Source organism: Podarcis cretensis (genome assembly GCF_951804945.1).
Source record: "Podarcis cretensis genome assembly, chromosome: 14".
NCBI classification, from domain to species: Eukaryota; Metazoa; Chordata; class Lepidosauria; order Squamata; family Lacertidae; genus Podarcis; species Podarcis cretensis.
The window spans coordinates 53,588,637-53,610,697 of record NC_137183.1 but is presented as its reverse complement, the minus strand read 5'-3'; the positions used below and the strand labels follow the sequence as shown (position 1 = coordinate 53,610,697).

Here is a 22,061-nt window from a genome sequence, read left to right as displayed (position 1 = left end):
AATTTTTGAAGCCTTAAAAATCTGATTATTTCTGAAGTAATTAAAGCAACAGTTCTGTCTTCTGCTTTGCAATTCTGAATTTAAGTAAACACATTTGTAGTTAAGCAGCTTTGCAGATATCCAGTGGTTAGCCTGCAATCTGCTAGCATGCAAAAGTTCTGATGGCAGAAAATCTGTTCTTTGAACATAGAAGTATCTTTCCCAACAAGTCTCTCCCATGGCCAATTTGTCAGCATTTGGAATCAGACTTCTTTAGCACTGAAGCTGTCTATATGATTCGTCTTTGTAGGAAGAGTGGCGAACAGATGGTTATTCTCGAGGCATTGGGAAAGGAAATAACCACATCAAGAAGCTGTTCGTATCTCCTGCATTGTCTGGGTTTGTCTCTACAGCAGCAGGGGTGAGATTTCAGATGGGAAGCGGGGAATTGAAGTGAAGAGTACTTGTGCTGAACACCAAAGAAAATGTTTCTTCTCTCTGCAGGCTTTGATAAATTAGGCCAGGGAAAATGACAAAATAATAATAATAATTCTAATACACATCATTGCAAATTTGACATGCTATGCATGCCTTTTCCCCTTGTTTATTTTTAAATAAGATTTGTAAGTTGCCAAGATGTTCTGAATGGAGCTTTGTTGGGAACAGAACTGTGCTGTCTCACGATTAAATTTTGAATCTGGTGCTGAGTATCTCAGGGCCAGCTGTGTTGAACTGGGACAGCCAAGTACATACAAAATTGCCATAGCTATAGGGAGCCTCGGGTTGCACATCCTCCTACAACAGTAGCTGTGAGGCAGAGGAGACAGATCCATTCCCTGGTCCTTCCCATTTGAATCTACTGGTACTGAAACCCACATCTCATGTCCTGAGCTCCAAGGAGACACTTCTGCCATCAGACTCTGATGACTAGACCATAGACTCCCTGCAAGTTCAGGAAAAACCTGTGGAACTTTCCCTCAAAATGCCCCTGCAGCTTGAAACCCATCTGCTTAGAGTAAGCAAAAAAACCCAAACCCCCAGACCATTGACTGTGTCCAGATGCAGCACTCATTATGTAGGTTTTCCATCCCAGCTACCTGAGCAGAGACTCTAAAAACTTGCCCACTGCTCTAAGACACAGTTGAGGCAACTAGAATTTTCAGTCTGCTAACCATGGTCCTGAGCCAGCACCTTGGTCTTTGTCCATGGTCCTGATCTTGCTTTGCTTTCCCTCAACTTCCAGTCTCTTCTAGAAACCCAGGCTTAGTGTCTCTATCTTGCTCTGGCAATACCTTCCCTTGTGGTGGTAGATATCATAAGAGATTGAGACAAAAGCATGCATGCACATAGAAGGATGACTTGGGAGCAATAAAATTTTACCTGTGGCCCAGCCAGCAATCATGCTTTTATAAGCATGATTGGGCACAATTTAGAGGGAGCTTCTCCAGCACAAGCTCTGTTGGAGGGAATGAGAACCAAGAGCAACTGGTCTTGCACAGCCTCCATTAAGCAAAGCATAATCCTAGCAAGATGGAGACAGTCAAGAGATGGTGCACATTTGGTGAAATGGCATTCCTTCTGGTGGTGGTGCGTTTTCAAAAGCATCAGACCTGCAGATTTGGGAGTCCCTTTTGCCCACATAAAACTGCTCAATAAATCTTCCTCAGAGGCCCCCCTCTTCTTCCTCCCACATCCTGGCCTTCAAAGTCTTATGATGGGTGGAAACAGGGCATAGAATCATTTTGGTTATAGTACCCTGGCTCAGGAATGCTCTTCCCACAGAGCCTCAGTCTCAGTCAAGCTGAATGTCTTGTCGGCAGAAGGTAAATAAAACTTTCTATTTACCCTCACTTTACAGATCTTTCTTTCATAATTTTAAATTCTGGCTACAACAGCAGCAAGGATACTCATCGCAAAAAGCTGGAAAACTCAAGAATTACCCACACTGGAAGAATGGCAGATGCAACTGATAGACTATATGGAACTGGAGGAGATGACTGGCAGAATCCGAGACCTGGGAGAAGAACTGGTGGAGGAAGACTGGAAGAAATTTAAGGACTATCTACAAAAATATTGTAAATTGTATGAATGTTAAGAAAGATGTAAGATTAGCAAAAACATGGCTTCAACAAACTAGTTATAAAGAATATAAATTTAAATTTAATTGGAAGACGAAAAGATAAATTTTGCATAAGTAACATTTTATGATTAAGTTTTAATAAGAGTATGTTAAATCCCAAAATTTGAGATATTAATATTGGAAAATTATATTATATGAATTAAACCAAGTTAATAATTTGCTGGTAAAATTTATGAGTTTAGAAAGCAGGAACAAGGGTTGTGAGGAAGTCCAAAGATGAATATGAAATGTGGATATTGGAAAAGATTGTGTTATTATCTATGTATTTTATTGTTAAACTAAAATTTAATAAATATCATAATTTTAAATTCTGTTTCTTCCTAGTGGATATACTGATGCTTTGCTTCTGTTTCTATTGTTGTTTTACTTGTTTTTTTGTGTCTGAAAAACACATTGCAAGCTGCTCAAGGTGTTCCTTTGGGAACTGACAGGTGGGGAACTATACTCCCAAGTGGATGGATTAACATGAATTCATTGGAGTTTGCACAAGGGGGTATCTGCAAATTATGCACACTGTGACTGCAAATCTTGTGTGTGGTGGCAGTGGACAGCATGGTTCTACCTGCCAATATATCCCCCAGTTTCTCTAAAACAAAACGTATAAAATAATATGTACCCCTAGAAGAGTTGACTGCATCCCACTCTCTCAGGAGGTTTCCTCTGGCAAAAGCTGCAAGGTTACAGTGCTATCACGGAATCATAGAACTGTAGATGCTCAGAAGCCTTGTACATGTTAATCACATGTTTTCTATCTCCAAACTTGATGGTGTCTCACCATGGAGACACACAGTGGACAAGCACAAACTCTTCTGTCCCACAAAGTGTGAAGTGGCTCTGATTTAATAATTAATTAACAAACAAACGTGAATTGAATAATAGTTTGTTCTTCAGGGGAAATTTAAGGAAGATAACTAGTTATTATGTTCCGGTATTATTATTAATTTATACAAATAAAATTATCTACCCAGAAATTAAAATAAGTCTGTATTTTCACTGGGAGCTGTTCCATGTTGGAAGGGTATTCAGTGCCATAGCTATAAAGCCCTTCCAGCACGGAACAGCTCCCAGTGAAAATACACATTTTCAGTCTGCGGTGGTTCTTTGAATTGCTTAGTAAGTTTGATGAATGGTTTCAACCTAATTAGGAAGTTACGGTTATTTGCTCATCAGCCAGCTAGGGATCATGTGGAAAAGCTGTTCATTGACATTGGTCATTCTTTACTTACTGTCTTCATGAGTCTTGAGCAGCTGTGGCAAGCTCCGTGGCCCATCCCCTGGGGTGGTGAAGCAGAGGACGGAGGTGTAGTAAGCAGTAAATTTCTTCAGGTTGGTTATGTAGCCGCTGTGCACTCCATGAAAGTCTGGAGTAATGGTAACAGCAGTCACAGTTTCTGGCGCATCAACTGGCCAGGCCAGGAGCTAGAAATGGGAACATTGATTAAGAAAGCATGAAATCACAGCAGGGATGGTTCCCACTCACAGTCCAATGCATGGGACCGCCAGGACCTCATTAGTTCACTTGTAATAGCACAACATTACTATTAACACAATTGTTGCCAATTGGCTGGATGTACAAATTTAACTGTGTTGCTGTGCTTGATGAAAGCCTTGTGCATTACTTCCAGCTATAAACAGAGAATGTTAAAACTGTGCTGCTAAAATCTGATTCTTAAAAAAGAGGCAAACACAAGTGCTTTAAGCTAAACTTAAGGAGTTACATAACCCCGACAGAGAACCTCCTCCTGCTTCCAGGAATGAATAATCAAAGGGATGAGAAAATAATCAGCCAGTTGCTAGAGAACAGAAGGGCTAGGAAAAGGGAGGCATACCACTTGCCCAAAATGCACCAGTGTCAAAACAAGCTTGCAAGGAGCCACAATCATGCCAGGAAGATGAGGGCCAGGCCCACCAACCATAGGAGACACTGAAGGTCTAGGGTTGAAAAGGGGCAGGGTTTTGGTGGGTGTCATGCTCAGGAACACTGAATTCATCTTCCACTATTCCCCTCAGTAGACCTAAGCCTCCAGCCTCTGCTCCCTCTCTTCCATTTGACTTACAGAAACTGCTCCAGGTCTGGGTTCAGAGCCCTGCCAGGATGCTGTCATAACCCTGTCACATTACCAACACCTGTGCAAAAATCCTCAACACACAACACAGAACCTTAAAACAAACCCCTTTGGATAGGGGAGGGGGTGGTGCTCCCCTGTTCAAGAGCCAGGGAGAGCAGCCTGAGCCAAACACTGACTGCAGCATTATGTGGGGCTGGAAGGGATCAAGGAAGGAGCTGCCAGGCCTGTTCCTAAGTGACCCCAGAGACAGGGATGTCCTTACCATTTAGCCATCTCAGATGAAGGATGCTGGCAGTCCCTGTGCTCATTCTGCCTGAGCCCCTCCTGAGTTGGCACCTTGGGAGTGGAGATGCTTGATTGCTACTGCCTTGGGCTGTCTGTCTTGCCTGGATATTTACCCTCAAGGTAGCATAAAGTGAAAGGCCCTTGAGTAAGCAAGCAGAGTCAGCCAGGCCAGGGCACACACTCCAGCAGGCATCGTACAAGCACTGCTTAGGTGACCCATGCCACTGCCATAGCATCGCATCACTGTCTGATCAAACAGGCAACAGTGGAGCACTGAACAAGGGGAGACAAGACGTTGGATGCTGCTCTAGATGTGTCATGCAGCCAGCCCTGCACTCCCCAAAATAGGCTGCTGCCCCCTAGTGCAGTGGAGTCCCATTGACACTGTTGGTGCAACATCCAGCAGTCAGTCTGCTCAGCTCCTGCAAGCACAATGGAGAAGAAGTCACCTTATTCTTCACCTTTGGTAGCAAATTGTCTCAGGCTGACTCTTTAAGAGTGTGTCTTGGCACACTTGGTAGGATCCTTGATAGTTGAACAGAATTCAAACAGCAAGCATGATCCAACTCGCTGAAAGGCTTATTAGACCTTGCTCCCCTGATCACCTTTTATAGCACAACACTATTCAACTGCTCAGTGCTGTTAATTGCTGTTAATTTGTGCTAATTGTCCCCAAGAGCAGTTAACAGAGCCTAAAGGGGACTGCTTGATGCATGGACACATTTGTTGCACTGGCTACTGGCAATCGCAGAAGGAAGTTCCCCCCTGCCAGTAGTTTTTTATGTAGGTTGACCAGGGACAAAGATTTTCACAGAAATAATAATAAATGGTTCCCAATCCTGTATTCTGACACTGGGACAAAATTTGGGCAGGACCCCACAAGGGTAGGGCCCAAAATTTAACCCACCCTTCAGACTGCAGTTTTACAAATCAGCCTGCCAACTCAATGTTCCTCCCGTACCTGCAAAGACCTCTCATGGCAAGATTTAAGATGATTTAAGATGACCCTACAAATGAACCTCCAAGCCATGATCAGTACGATCATACAGTAGCAATCTTACATGGGTCCCTTCTTCAGTCTCCAGTGAGTAGCTGGAAGTGGAGAAACATTAAGAAGGACCTCGTTTCCCTTGCTTTTAAAATATACAAAAACTCTGGATTCCCTCCTTCATTTCTCTGCCACCTTAAGCGAAGAAAATGCAAGAATCTTCCCCAGGATTGGGGAAATTAAAATTTACTCTGAAGAGGAGGAGGAGGAGGAGGAGGAAGAGGAGGAGGAGGGAGCTGTTATGAATTGCAAGCATTGTGTATCTGCTTGTGGAAGAACATGGATGCCATGCTCAGCTGCACCTAACCAGCAAGCTGATGAAAATCACAGATATGCCCAAGCTCTAGGCAACCAGAACTTAGCAGCACAAGAGAAAGCAAGTTGTTCCTCCTTTTGCTCCTCTTCCCCCCCAGCCCTGTGCATGGAACTGTCACATCATGTTCAGAAGACTCACTGAGATTCAAGTGAGTGTCAAATGAAAATAAACCATTACATAATGACAAACACAGAGCCTCACTTCTCCTTTTTTGAATCCTAGCTATGAAAGAAAATGGAAATGTCCAAATGTTAGTGACTGTGTTTTTACTCTTCCTCATTTCCAAAGAATTTAGCACCGCACAGTTCTATTAATCGAAGCCAAGTGCATTTGCCACATAAAAGATGCAATGGGTGGAACCAGCTTGGCAAGCAGACACTCAAAAAATTGACTACTGGTAATGTATAAATCATTACACAAATTATGCAGTACAAGTAAATGTGATGGAAATGTCCTCCCCAAACTATCCATATTACAGTTAAAGAAGCTATAAGAGAAATATGAACTGTGCAGCTGTTTACGTCTCAAGGAACTAAAGAAAAGGAAAGGAAAGAGAAAGTTGACAGTTGAAAGCACAGAGATCACTTCTTCTTGACAAGTGCGAATTAGCCTGTGAATCACTTCATATGCTTTTTTTCCAAAGGAAACTGCAGTTTAAAAGCAAATTGGGTATAAAAACAAGTTTGGATAACAGCCAGATGAAAATGCTGGATTCACATGTTTAGGAAAGAAAAAAAGAAATCAAAACTCACAATGGAAATAACATACCAGTCTCAATTCTCAGGACTTTTACTCAGGTGCACACCCCTTGGCATCTAAAGGATAAATGTTGCAGCTACAGATTTGGATACTATAGTAGCAAGTATCTAGATTTTCCAAGCCCCTTCCACACACCTGAAACAACTCTGAATAGTGGAAGCACAACTTTAATAGTCAGCCATATTCATTTTCATTTTATGGATGGAGAACCAATCCTGGAGGCTCATGGCCCAACCCAGATGCTTCAGTCACTGCTCCTCTATCTCTACCAGACATCTAAAATAGTACATGATGAAACATTCCATGCATGTGGCACAATCTTTCCCTTCTGGGAAAAGGGAGGAATATTGTGCAAATTGGGCTGGCTATTTGTACAGGCTTTGTGGAGTGCACGTAGAGGAATATGTGGTGAGTGGAGTGGGTGAGATCTGCTCCATTTCTCCACCATTGCAGAAATGTTTGAATCATGGTGAGGACTTGCCAAGATGGTCACTTATTTATTTGTTACAAATTGTTTTCATCCCACCATTCAATCCTGAGACTCCCCCAAGGCAGGGTAGAATGAAACAAAAACAATGTTAACATACCCTTAACAAACCATCCATGTCATGGATCTCCTTGCAATTTTACACACCCTTTACATATAATGCTACTTCTTCTTCCTGTTTGGTCTATTCCTTTTGAATAGGCTATATCCCTTAATTTTTGCATTCTAGCCATGAGTCTCAACCCACTAGGTTTCAGTAATACCTATTAGTGCATATTTGCCATCCTGCATTAAGAGCTCAAATTCATCTTGCTTGTTTTCCATACTTTGTGCATTAGTAAAAAAGACAATTGAAATCATGAGTCATTCCCTCCAGCTGCTTCCTTCTTGTAGTTTCCTGCCCTTTATCAGGTTTCTGAAGCACCACCTCAGTTTCCTATGCATCAATGAAGCTATACTCCCCAGTACCAGGTGTTCCCCTGTCACCTGATCAGTTTCGTGAGACTCTTAGCAAACACATTCTTGCCAACTCTTGTGAGGTGCAACTCATCTCTTGCCAGAAGTCCTTCCCCGAAGAAGCAGAGACCATGGTTTAGGAAGCCAAACGTTTTCTAATGACACCACCCACACAGCCAGTGGTTTACTTTCAGTATTTTCTTCTCTCTTCCTGGGCCATGACCTTTAACAGGAAGGAGTAATGAAAAAACCGCCTGTGCCCCAAGACCCTTCAGCTTCTTATCTAGAGTGTCATGGTCTTTGGGGTAAATGCAGTCTTTCAGATCCTTAATTGTCTAATGAGTACTTGAATCCAGGCCTGTCAGATTGATCTGCCATCACATTCACTGGATCACAAGTGGTTATAGTTTTTAGATATCTCAGTGGGAGAGGTGGGAAGCAGGCTTCATTTCTTCAGTCCTGCAGAAGGACCAGCTTCAACAAGTACTTTTTGCCCCTGAACCGTTTCATTCCAGCTGGGCAATGTACAAATTACTATTTACTTTTAAGAACTGGTGCCTGAGTTTTCTTTTTTCCTCTTCCCTCCCTGCCCCTTTTCCCTTTTCGCTGTGTCTTTTATAGTGTATGTCTGTGGATAGGTTCTGTCTTTAATTAACTGTATATAAGCTGCAATTGAAGCCTTTGGGGTTGAAGAACAGAGTACTAATGCTCGGAAATTCTCTAAAAGTTCTCCCAAATATGTATGTGTGTATTATTAGACAGACAGATAGATGGACCACACTCTGGATATCTACAGGAGAACTTGTCTCCACTATGGTACTTGGTAAACATGATGCCAAAAATCACCCAAAGGTATACTTTTTGAGACAACAAATATGCAACAAGCATATTCAGAAATACAATTAATCAATCAATCAGAAATACAAACGATAACAATCCAGTTTCTTATATCTGTAGAACTACATCACAGTAAGTGATGACTGGCATGCCAAACATTAATAAAGTTTACTTATAAATAAAGTAAATTTATTTAATAAAGTAAATAAACAGATAATTTAAAATGCATTCAGTTTAATAAATCTATAATTTTATGAAAAACAAACTGTCTTGTGGTCTTTGAATGAAGGGCTGAATATAAATTTAATTTAAAATAATAATAATAATTTCAAACCTTGTATCCCTGATTGATCCCGTTGATGAATTGCTGTGGAGGAGGGTTCCAGAAGAATTGGATGGTGGTAGAGTTCACTGCTTCTGCTTGGATGTTCTGTGGAGGAGCTGTAGGCACTGGAACACCAGTCAGGAAGACGACAAAGTAAAATTGATTGCAGGCAGGGAGAAGAAATGGAAGAAAGGAGAAGTGAAAAAGAAGAAACCTTTAGCCGCCACTCATGATTCAAAGCAAATAACAGTGGTTTGAAGAGAGACCTGTGATTTATGTTTCTGATAGTCAGTGGTGACTTTAAAAGAAAGTTAATTGGGTTATTTCTCATTTTCTGTTTGGAGATTCCTTCAACAGGCAGGGGAAGAGATGAAATGGTTCTTGTGGATTATTATTCTACAGATGAGGTTTTTCCCAAAGACCTAAGATAGAAGCACAGATGGTGATGGGTGAATACATCTCTCTCAATTATCCATGGTGCAATGGGAACCTGCAGTTTCAAGAAGAAACTCTCACAGACCAACAGCAACCCTACAACCTCTCTCAGGAAATCAGCAAATTTCTTGTATGTTCATACTTGAATTGTGTTTTCCTTTATATGCTTGTTAATAATGGGATATTATATATAAATATATATGTATATATTTGGCCCTAGAACATCGTTTGCTCTCTTGTATTAGGGAACAAACTGTCCAACCCTATGCAAGATTACTTGGAAACATCTCATTAAGTTAAATGAGGCTTACCCACATGTAAGCATGTTTGCATATGATTGCAGCCTAAATTACACAGATTCAAACAAATAATGCATTACATCAGTGTTGTTATGTACACTGGACAGTTGGAATGATATTTCCTATAGCATTTTATTTATAAACTAAGAAGGACCTTAACAAAAGTGAAAAACAGTAAGTTTTAAAACAATCGTTAGAACTCCCAAATTAAACTTCACCTATTCATAAGGATTCTGGGTGCAATATAACAACTATAGCTGCAAATGACTGATGGCTGAGCAAAGCAGTGCTTGGCAGGTTTTGCCCCAAAATGAGGATAATGCCCTAATTTGATTGTTAACTTGGATTGTTAACTCTTCTAATCACAGAGAGTTGAGAACAACTATTCTATAATACAGTGGTGCCCCGCAAGACAAACGTCTCGCAAGACGGAAAACCCGCTAGACGAAAGGGTTTTCCGTTTTGGAGGCGCTTCGCAAAACGAATTTCCCTATGGGCTTGCTTCGCAAGACGAAAATGTCTTGCGAGTTCCTGCGGGTTTTTCCCCTCCCCCCTTTTCCTAAGCCGTTAAGCCGCTTATCAGCTGATCCGCTGGTAAGCCGCTTAACAGCTGATTGCTAAAAGCCGCTAAACCGCTAATAGCGCTAATCCGCTAAGCTGTCAATGGGCTTGCTTCGCAAGACAAAAAAACCGCTATACGAAGAGTCTCACTGAACGGATTAATTTCGTCTTGCGAGGCACCACTGTACACTCATAAAAATGTGAGAAGTTTACAGTGAACTTGTATGTCAGTTTTTGCATGATGAGTCATATTTGCTGTAACCTGCTTGAATAAGAAGAAAACTGTGGACAATATGGATGCCATAATTGGTAAAAAGATTCTTGGCTAGATAGCATCAGTCCTCATTGGTCATCTGCACTGTTAAATTGAGGATAAGTTATGTGTGTACAAGACTACAGTAACAGAAGTCATCCATCACTTTAATTCCACAACCTGAAACTGATTCCTGAAGTCACTGCATGTATGATTAATCACAAGACTTTCTGGAATCACAGGACATTTTGTGCTACTCTCATATCCAGTGGAGTATATCTTGCTCAGGATGCCTTTGGAGAAGGGTTCAAATATTTTTCCCCAGTGATCAATTGACATAATAATGTTCTGATGGTGCACAGTAAAGCTTTACATATGGCATCCTTCCTAAAACCCACTCCCAACTTTCCTTGACATCATCAAAGAATTGTGAAAATTATATCATGCCCTAGAGCTCAGGCCCCCTCTAATGGACAACACAGAGGTTTTGGGAACACCAAGGGAGAAAGTTTATGAAGTAACCACCCCAATAGAGACTCCCACAAAGGAAGAAGAGAAGCTCTAAGGAAGAGCATGCCTCCTGTCCTCTGCACTTGAGGAGAGGATTGGTTTGTTCCCATTCTTTGAAGCCAAAAACTTGTTCCCAGAACCATCTGAATATGGCCCTATGCTTTCACATCATGTCCAGGATCAGAAGGTGTCTTCTCTCCCATGCTGGAGCAAAGCCACGTGGGACTGGATGTGGACCCAGTCTGAGGAGACATTCACCTCACCACAGGGTTACATAAGATTTGGCAAGACTGCAAGCTCATATCTTGTCCATTTGCTTTGTATTCAGTACACCTTTGGTTTGTATCTAAACTACAGTGAACTGTCCGTGGTTCTGAACAGCTACAGCCTACCGTTGCCTCTTCCTACGCTTTGGTTCTGAAGGTGTGTGTACATTACTTTTTCAGGAAAAGAAAGTAAATAGAGAGAGTATAAAAGAGGAGCAAAAGAAAAGGGTGAAGATAACAGACTACTGTGTGTTTCCAGAAAAGAGACCTTGGTGGAAGCAGTAAGTTCTTGCCTGAAACATTTCATTTCAAATGGGGTTTACACATGAGAACTTTCCTGTGATTCAGGATCTGTTTTCTGTTGTACAGCCATTTATGGTCCCCAACATCCGTCACATGATGTTTTCCATTGTCACCATCCCTTTATGGTAGGGTCACTTCTATTGAATTGAGTGGGTTTGTGAAGTGATAAATATGGCAGTTGCTGGACAAGGGGGAGACTCTTACGGAAGGGACTGTAAGCAGTTTTACCTCCTTGGGGAGTCCTGCCTCACACTTTGAAAAACTTAGTGACTTCCTGGCGGATGCTAGACTGAAGGTTCTGAAAGTGTTTCCCACAGAGCTTGCCTACAGAAGTCATTCTTAAGCATTTTCCTGCTGCCTGCACACTGCACACCTCTGAGCGTCACCTTTTTCTTTGAGAATTCTGATGCACTTTGAGGAAGAGGATGAGCTACCTTTAGGGACCAACTGTGGTAAAGGAACTCAGAATGTCATGAAAGAATGCAACATGCAAACAAAGTTTCTGTTCATTACCCTTACTTTTGGAAGCTAAAAAAGCTGCCCAGGCAAAGATACCAAAGTATTTACTGACAACATCTACAGGAATGTGGCAAACTCAGTGCTGTTTTCCTCTATTTCAAAATGGAAAATGTTCTGGTTTTGTGAGAAGGTGATGTTTTTGAACTCAGAAGAAGAAGCACTGCGGCTTAAAGGATGCCTGTCATGAAAAGGGGGGGAGGGGGAGATAAAACCATGTGTGGAAAATGGTAGCTCAAGAAATAATAATTTATGGCATAATTATTTCTTTCAGAGAAAAATCAACTTCTGAATCTCAATGAATGCATTTCATACATGGATAAAACAAGACTGACTAATGTGCATAAGCATCTTTTGGGTACAGGAGTATAAATATCCATATTAATGGATTTATCAGGAAAAGTGCCATTTGAACTCCATGGAAAGTTGCAGTGTTACATTTTATTTATTTATTTTGTTTGGTTTTTTATTAAAGATTTTGTTGATTTACAAAAGTGTGCAATGTCTCTCTCTTGCGTTTTTTTCCCCCCATGTAACATTTTTACAAATCAGTTTCATTTGTTGAGACATTAGGAAGAAAAGGGGGAAAGAGGTGGAGGGGGGGAGAGATGGGTGGGCATGGGGTGGGGTGGTGATGTTTCTATTTTACTTACTATATGTAGGGTTTGGTGTCAGCGTTGCTTGTGCAGGTTATTTGCTGTTGCAGTGTTACATTTTAAATGAAGGATGGCAATCCTGCATTTTATGTGGATTTCTCAGAGTGGAGCGCGTGCCAGTCCTTCCCTTTTGTGCTGCTCACAAACGCAGTCCTTCTCATCACAACTGCAGGTTTGGCAAACCGAACCAAAACAAATCTGAACTTGTTTCCCCAAGTGTGTGCAGCTTTCTTGTGATTGGTTTGAGGAATCCCCACAAATTGCATAGCAGAGCTGGCGTGACAGAACCAACCTTTTACATTCCTCCTGATAAAGTTCACTTAGCTGGAAATGCATTAGAACTCAGCTGGTCAACCTACAAGTTATTATGTAGCATTCTAAAACTGTTCTTAGCAGAAAAGGTCAGGAAAGGCAGTTGTGAATAAGAGGCATTCGGTGGCCTCTGGCAGAAAGGTAAGGGGAAAACGGGAAGGGATTTAGGCCAAAGATATTACTGCTGTGACTAGCTGCTTGTGAACATGAAGAAAGGAAGAAGAGCAATTTTAAAGATGAGCACTCAGCATAGGCTTGAAAGGTCTCCAAATAATGTTTTGACACCTTAATCTGTCAGTTTCCACCTCTAAACATGGCAGCCTCTTCGGATTTCAGGTTTGTCAATTTCCAAGGTTTCAATTTTTCTCTTTAAGGACTAGCTTAGAATATACCACTGTGGTGCATACTCCACAATTCTAAGCACATATATTTCATGGATTCCCCAGATTTTCAACAGAAACTTATTTGCAAATCTGCTTGACTATTTGGACTGTAAGCTTAGCAGTGCACCCACAGTTATAAGTGAAGTGTGCTTTCTGGTGCATCTGTTTATGGGAGCAGCAGATTACTGCATGCCTCTCCCCTAAAGCATGTAGGTTCTGCATTTCAAAAAAGGAATGAGAGCACTTGCTATTTGAAAGGTAGTCTTTGGCCATCTCTACACTTTTCTTTACTACAAATGCAAACAAATTTTAACCCACATGGTTCACCACTCCTATGCAATTTAGGAACTGGAATTATTTTGAGAAACACTGGGGATCTCTGCAATGAAAGTTTCACAGCACCCCCCCCCCCCCAGGAAAACAACAAATTCCCAGCAGTCCTCCAGGGAATCCCAACTGAAGAGGTGGACTAAGTTTGAAAGGCTTAGAAATCTTATATAAGGGGTTATTAAAAAAAAGCATTCACTTCTCAACAAGCCATTTAGCAACCAGGATTAGTTGGATGTAGACTGTTTTACTCCAAGCAGCCCCCACCAGGATGCTCTGAAAATCCACCATTCTACTGGAGACTAAGCCAGAGAGAAACAGGAAGATATGGTCATTTGAACCAACACTGATCGCTTCCTTAGACCAGCACTCTAGAGATGTAGCAGGCAACCCTCGGAGCACCTTCTCTTAGGATAAATGGACATTCATGTAAACTGTCCAGGTCATATTGATCTGCAAGCCACATAGCACTTCTCATTTGTTCAGTTCCTGGACTTTGTCCTTCTTACCAGGAACAGCTTTTTAAAGAATAGTTTGCATCAGCAGGGGTGGGTAATCTGAAAGGTGGATCTTGAGATGTTGCACACCCATTCCCAACAGTATGGCCAAAGATCAGGCACAACAGAAGTTGAAGTCCAGCAACATCTGGAGGGCCACAGCTTCCCCACCCTCTGATTTACATGACCATTGTTGATGCCATAATGTCAGCGTCTCAGTGTACTTGAGAAGCTCAATATGTCACTGAGTATGTCCCATTTCTTATCAGGTTTTCCCAGGCAGGGAAATACTCCAGGAAAGAAGTCTCCAAGACTGATATGAATACCCTGATCTACCTTCTTATCGTATAAACTAGACTTCATGCAACGAAACATGTTTTAATAATGGATGAAGATCTAAATTTGCTTTTGCATCAAGAAGAGGTTTCTAAATTTCAGAAATATATAGTGAGGAAAAAGTCATCCAAACTCCACAGGCAAAAAAAGAAAAAAAAAAAGATCATTGGGCCCTCCTAGGTAAATTTGAAATGTCCCACTAATAAACTTTTCACACAAGTGTATCTGAGATCCTAATTTTGCATATGCAAATACCAGTAAAAACAGCATGTGGGCCACAGTCTTCTTTGTGCCAAAAACAAATAAACACAAGCCTGAGGGGACATCAGAGGAGGAAAGAGCAGTTGTAATGAATGATAGCAAACATATGTAAGGTCAAAGAGCTGTGCTGAACACCACTCTGAAAAGGCTCTTCAGGTTCAGAGAGTCAGCTCCTCTGATCTCAGGACTACTCTGCTTTAATGCTGTGCCAGCAAGTCTCTCAAGAGAACCTAAGTGATATTATTGTGTTGGCACTAAACAACTGCTCTGTTAAGAATAGCAGTAGTTGCCATTTTTCTGGCAGGTTCCTGTCTTCTTGAACTCTTCATGGCTTGGCTATTCCTTTAGAATGGTAGACTCCTAAATTTCTACAGTCCTTCTCAGGGACCAGGGACCAGATGTCAGAAAGATTCTCCAGCCTGAGAGCCTGGCAAGCCGTTGCCAGTCAGAGTACACAACACTGAGCTATATACCCTAATAGGGTGACCTAGTGTGAAGTGGTTTCCTGTGTGTTCAAGTCTTGAGTGCTTGGCAGTACGTTTGTGGGGGTTTCTACTTGCCAGCATGGATTATCTCAAGGGCTTACACAAGTCAATTGAGATGGATGATAAAGATTGTGAAAGGAATTTGATGTGCTGGTCTTCTCCTTGCACTTTCTTATAACTGAACTTGATGAACTCATAGATGCCAAGGGTCTACCTGGAGGAATTTACAGTGCACATTCTTATTCACAGGATATCCTGGGATATTTAATGCTCCCTCATGGTATTCTGATCTTGTATGATTGTAGGAAACTGCTTTTATCAGAATTATGAAAAATAAAGTGTACAGCCACCCTGACAACTTCTTCAAAGAAACACAAATGAGCATCAGCTTCATCTTTCCAGCTGTCTGCCTGTGAAGATGAACTGAAAGCAGAATGGCTCTTGTAAGAGGCAGGCACCCAGATGGCTTTAAAATGGCATTCGATAAACTTAAGGGGTGGGATTCAATTAAGCTTATACTCAGAGTAGACATATTGAAATTAACAAGCTTAACAGTCATTTTCATTAACTTCAGTAGGTCTACTATTAGTAAAACTTAGCTGAATACCACCTATGGAGGATAAGTCTATCCATGGCTAATGATGGCTACATGCAACACAACCATTTGGAGGTAGGGAACTGCAAATGAAGAGGGCTACAGGCTTCATGTTCTGTTTCTTGACTTCCTGGACCTTGAGGCATCTGGCTGGCCTCTATAGGAAACAGGGTGTTGCACTGAAGGGGGTCCCAGTTTGGCTTGACCCTGAAGGGCTCTCCTTATTAGACAGACACCATTATAGCAGCCAGGGAGAAGGAGGACATTTTTTTGATGGGCCTTGAGTCCTCCTACCTTGGCCATTCATCTACTCAGCTTCTAACACAAATATTAGCAGGCACAGAGAAGAAAGCCAGAAAGATGGAAAGGCCAACAGCTTCCATTTTTCCACCTTTTTATAGTACAATGTGGCTTCCTTCTCTCTTGCCCCTGCCTGCCAAAAATTTGTTTTTTTAAAAATTCTCACCCTGGATTTAGGAGCTGTTTATTTTATTTGGGAGTGAAAAATGGTCACAAGCAGCAATTGCCTGGACATTCTCCAACTGCAGAGCAATAAAGGGAAACCCATCATTTTGCTCTGAGGCTCTGACATTAATAATCTCTCAAATGAGACTGAGACCAAGCCGCTTGCTCCTCTTTTGGCCCCTTTCCACACCCAACAGAGAAGACTTCAAAGGGAAAGCCTAATCAAACACAGTTCAATAAAGGCCACATTATCACATGGCAATGCCCATGTCTGAGTAATCTGTCTACATTATGAAGCACTAACATTAAAATAGACTACAAATGTCCAGCTTTTAATCTACACCCAACCACTATCTATCAAATAGTCAAAGATCCTTGCCCAAGAATGGCACAGGGCCTTTTACGCTCTTTTGCATTCTAAATACCATTCTCTGTCAGTCCCCTAATGCAGAATGGAAAGCTTTCAACTTGCAACGCAGGATTTATATATTTATAAATGACTACAGACAGCTGGTCAATAAATGATGATACTAACATCACACAATATCAAGCAAGCTACGTTAGCGCCAATTGCCATGTTTAAGGAAAGGGACTGGAGGCCTGAAATTAACAAATGCGCCAAGGAAAATGGCTAAGGTACTAGGGCAACCTGAAATGTCAAAAGAAAGGGAATGTCAAACCTTAAAGGTAACAAAAAGAATGTGATTAAAATGAATGCAAGAAATGAACATCATGGTAGGTACAAACTCATACACTATAGAGCTCTTGCTGGCAGTGAAGAATACAAGAGAAGTGCCTTGATTTTAGCACATTGGTCTTTTATAGGCAAGCAAAAGACTGCATCAATAGCAGGCAAACCCAATTAGGTACACTAATAATTTAATGACTATTTGAATCGGGGGAAATTGACCAGTGGTTAAATAGAAACAGCATGAATGAAATGCTAGGAGATGCAACCCTATGTCTGTTTAAATATTGAAACATTTCTCCAGACAAAGCTATTTGAAAATCAGCTGGGGATTTGTTAAATTATTATTGCCCCTAATTGGCTTTGCCTGTTGCACTTAATCTTCCTTATGGATAGTTTTGGGGTTCTTTCAAAATGTCTGGAGAGCTTTGATTTTTAAGGAATTTTAATTGTATTTCCATTCCTAGTTTATAACTTTAAAAAGATATTTCTGGTTTAGTTGTGGGTTTTTCCATATTTCTCCTTCTGTAGTATTTGAACATGTAACACACACACCCCACATGGCTATTTCCTGTAGTCCAAAGATCCTATAGGTTAGACAACTGTACACGAGGCTGCCTTTGAAGATGGCACAGCTACTGAGCTGCTAACTGAGATCAGACACTGGGATATCATGCGCAAACAACTTTGCTGGCTCCCGATCCTTTTTCAAGCTCAGTTCACAGTGCTGCTGCTTACATTTAAAGCCCTACAAGCTTTAGGGTTTGTGGGCTATTCACATTTTGGGCTATTCAAGTTTTGGACTGCCTCTCTTCAGACGAGCCTGCCTATTACTGATGTTATCATAGGAGGTGGTAGACAATGGTGAGCACCCACCCAAAGTTGTTTTAGGGGGAGCACTCGCCACAATCGCCACAAACCCAATCCGGCACCTCTTAGGCTGAAAAAGAAGCCCTACTGGTGCCTAGTTTAATGCCACTTTCCATTTTGCCATGCTGTCCACATGCTGTTTCTGTTCTTTCTGACTTTTTGCTTAATGCTGTTCTGTGTTTTTAGTTTTCAAACGTTTGGCTGCCCAGAAACATGAATGTGCGGAAAGTGTGAGATATAAACTACTAACCAACTAAAAACATTAATATTATTTAAAATAGAGATGGTACAAAAAATAACTCATGGAAGTAGTACAATAATTAATTCAACCCATATTCTGTGTGTCTTGCAGAGCATAGGACTAGATCTTGACACAGTGCTGTGTGCTTTTGTGTTGTGAGGGGACCCCTAAGAAAAGCCCTGCTGGGACAGACCAAGAATCCATCTGGCCCAGTATCCTGCCTCCAACAGGGGCCAGCCAGATGCCTCCCAGGTGCCCAGAAGCAGAGTCTGAAGACTCAGTATTGCTGTGTTATAAGCTGCTGTCATTGATGGTTATCCTATATCGCTGAACTCCCTACTCCTTACTCTAGCACATTAGAACCAAAGACTTAGAGACGCAGGGATTAGAGCAGGCACATAGCAACAGGAGCACAGGCACCTGTATTTGTGTATCCTCCATGTGCAGTATCTTAGCATCAGAAGCTTCTCTTGTTTCTTTCAAGCCGATTTCACTCATAAAAAAATGCCTGGGCAAGTCAGTTGTTCCTTTTATTGACCCATTAAGTTGCTGTTGCATTTCAACGTACCTCACACCCCTAACCAAAACACAGAAACAAAAATATTCTCGCAAGGCAAACTGTATTTAATCATGTAATAATATTGCTCTCCTATTCCCAGTCAGCAAAACCGTAACATGCACTTTACTGATTATGAAGTAACTGATGTACTGTGTCTCCAATGGGAAGTTTTAATAGCTCTCTTGCTTTTTACAGCCCACTAAAGCAAAGACCGTGACACTCTCACTACGGCTCAAAATTCAACATTGGCCTGCAATTTGGGGGCATCGGTGGAAGCAGCAATGGCTTCGTTTTCAGCCACAAGAGGCTTTTAGCAATGATTAGGAAGCTTAAAAGGGGTTTTGACGTGAAGAGGGCAGAAAGGCTCAGAAGGCTGGAGCCACACAGCTATTTTTTTGGCAACCATTACATCTGCAAGGAGGAAGTATTCCAATCACTGTCGGGAGCCAGTGGGGTGATAACTGGGAGCCTTCAGTTCTCATGTGCACTTGCCCCAAATGGCAAGCTATAGGAACAACAGTTGGGGCACCTTCCTGAGCTTTGAGCTAGTTCTACCCATCCAAACTGGCCACAGGCTCTCCTGGACCAGAAGAGCTCCAAAAGGCTTCCAGTTTGGCAATGGCCTCAGCAACCAGGTCTTCTTGGTTCTGCTGTGCCTCTGTGTGCTCCTTGGTCTGTGGCTCCAGGGTTGGTTCTTCTGCTCCAGCTCCCAAGTTCAACTCCTGGATCCTCCTTCCTTGTCTTTGGTGACTTCTAACAGCGTTAGCTCAGCCCGGACATTCCACATGCATAGGCACTTCTTTGTATCTTTACACCCCCCTAATTTTAGGCCCCACTTCAGGATTCAAGACAAGCAGTGTGTCTTGGCCCATCCCTACCCTCTCCAACAAATTGTGTCACCACATGAAAATGCACAATGAAAGGGGAAACATTGGCCCCAGATAGGGGTGGTAGGGATACAGCTGTTGCTCTCCAGGGCAGCCTAATTTCAGCAGCCTAATGTAGCCTAATTTCAGAAATTTTTAATGATAATTAGAATGGCACTACTCTGGACAAGAACACCTTAAAAAAAAAACCACACACAACAACAACAACAACTTAGCAGTTGCTGTAATTATCCCAAGGACAAGAGACACTACAAAGTAGGGGGAGAATGTATTTATGACCCAATTAAGAGTGGTACATGGGTCCACAAGCATTTGGAGTTTCACAGTGCTCTTAATCAGGTCAAATTGTGCCTGCTGAAGAATTCTGAAAGTGTTTATATTCCTTGGCCTATCACAGTTGGTCCAACACAGAATATATTTAATCTACTTTTTACCTGTCTGGGTGTGACATCAGATACAAAGTAGGAACACACAAACCGTGCAAATACTTCTGCTGGTTAAATAACAACAAATTTGGCATGAAACAAAAGGGAAAGGTAAGAAACACTTGATCAGATGCTATTTCTTGGTGCACGAAAAGGCCTCTTATCACCTTTTGCTCAGAACTCACTTTTGCTCCTTGGAAACGGGATCAGAAACAGCCTCCCTCCAGGAGAATCTCCCTCCTACACAGACACACTTTAAAAGCTATACACTACCCTTCACCAACCTGGTGCCCTCCAGATGTGTTGGACCTCAACTCTCATCTGCTCCAGTCAGCATGGCAGTATGAAACCGGGGCTGATGGGAGTTGTAGTCCCAAACATCTGGAGGGCGCCAGGTTGACAAAGACTGCCATGTGCAAACAAGCTGATTGACCAGTGCCATTTCAGTTACCAGTGAGAGGAGATCCAGGACAGAACTCACCTCCTTGCAAAGTATATTCGGTGACTGCCCTGCTGAAGGCTCCCAAGCCAGCTCCATTGTAAGATGCAACCTGGATTTCATACTGAGTCCAGATGATCAGGTCCTTTATCAGGCAGTAATTGATCTCTGCGCTGGTGATGTTCTTGTACTGGTACTCTCCGGGGAGGCCAGCCAGGCGATACCTATGCATACAGACAGAGGATCATTTGCACCGAATTACTTCAATTAAAGCAAATACACGGACTAACAAAACAGCTTCCTTTCTAAGCAGGTAATAAACAGGTAATATGAAATGTCCTACCCACTTGGGGAAACTGCTGGTTTGGAGCAACTGACAAATACTGGTTGGTCCCACTTCCAGAGCCTCCAAAAATCACAGAAACAGTGGTGGGCCTGAGTGGAGACTTGGACTGGAAGGGGTAGGAATCATCTCCCTTTCCCAAGTGCTACTCAGGAAGAGGAAGCCAACACTCATGTGTGCTCCAGACCAACTGGCTCTGTTGCAGGTGCCACATCATACTCATGTCAAGGTTTGTTAGAAATCAATCTTTGAGTGCAGCAGCACCCATACTGTGTAACTCCCTGCCAACTGACATTAGACAGGCACCTTCGCTGTACTTTTTTTGGTGCCCCCCCCCACCAATTTTCTTTAGGCATGCTAGAAGGTTGGCATGTGTTTTAATCAAGTTTTTAACTTCTGGTTGATTTGAAATAATAGTTGAATATTTTAATTACCTGGGTTTTTGTGGGGCATTTTTTAATACTATTTTTACTAGTAGTTTAACACATTTATTTGTCTTGTAAACTGCTTTGAGAATGGTTTGTTTCTACAATCAAGGGGCATCTAAATTTGATTAAATAAATAAAGGCCAGGAAAGTGGTGAGGTCAGCTGGAACAGTTGTGAACTTGCTCAGTTGGTGCCATGGTGCTGATGCACCACGTGGCTCAGCTCACCATTCCAGGGGACTCTGGCACTGGGCAGCTCTCCCTACTGCTTCAAAACTGCATCAACAGAAGTCTAGTTTCCAGATCAAGGGAAGCCATAGTACCTAGTACGCTCTATTCTGCCTTGGTCAGACCACACCTGGAATATAGTATCCAGTTCTGGGCACCAACATTTAAGAAAAATATTGACAAGCTGGAACGTCTGTAGAGGAGGGCAACCAAGATGGTCAAGGGTCTGGAAAATAAGGCTTATGAGGAATGGTTGAAGGAGTTGTGTGTGTTTATCTCCAAGAAAAGAGGAGACTGAGGGGAGATATGATAGCCATCTTCAAATATCTAAGAGCTGTCACAAGGAAGGTGGAGCAAGCTTGTTTTCTCCTTGAACCAATGGCTTCAAGTTACAAGAAATAAGATTCCAACTAAACATCAGGAAGAACTTTCTGATGGTAAGAGCTGTTTGACAGTGGCAATGACTCCCTCAGAAGGTGGTGGACTCTCCTTCTTTGGAGGTTTTAAAGCAGAGGTTGGATGGCCCTCTGTCATGGATTCTTTAGTTAAGATTCTCTTCCAACTCAATAATTCTATGACAAAACTTCCCCATCTCTCCTGCTGGACAGCTTCCCAGCCTCACTGGAAAGAGATATAGCTGAGGCATACAACAGAGGTGGCAGAAATAACACACAACATCCAAACTCTGTATTATAATAATAACAATGTCAATTTCAATAATAAGAATAATATCAATGCTAATCAGACACATCCATGGAGGAGAGTGCTATCAATGACTGCTAGCCATGAAAGCT

At 42.0% G+C, this 22,061-nt stretch overlaps 1 protein-coding gene across 8 annotated transcripts in view; it reads right to left on the bottom strand.

Moving 5' to 3' along the window:
• The window catches only part of SDK1 (sidekick cell adhesion molecule 1), a 659,529-nt gene that overhangs the window by 156,913 nt on the left and 480,555 nt on the right, over positions 1–22,061 (bottom strand). For all 8 annotated transcript variants that reach the window (XM_079953648.1, XM_079953647.1, XM_079953646.1 and 5 more), the window contains 3 exons: positions 20,313–20,494; positions 8,711–8,826; positions 3,346–3,538 (listed from right to left, as the gene is read on the bottom strand). In XM_079953648.1, coding sequence (XP_079809774.1) covers positions 3,346–3,538; positions 8,711–8,826; positions 20,313–20,494 — 491 coding nt within the window. The remainder of the gene's footprint in view (positions 1–3,345; positions 3,539–8,710; positions 8,827–20,312; positions 20,495–22,061) is intronic.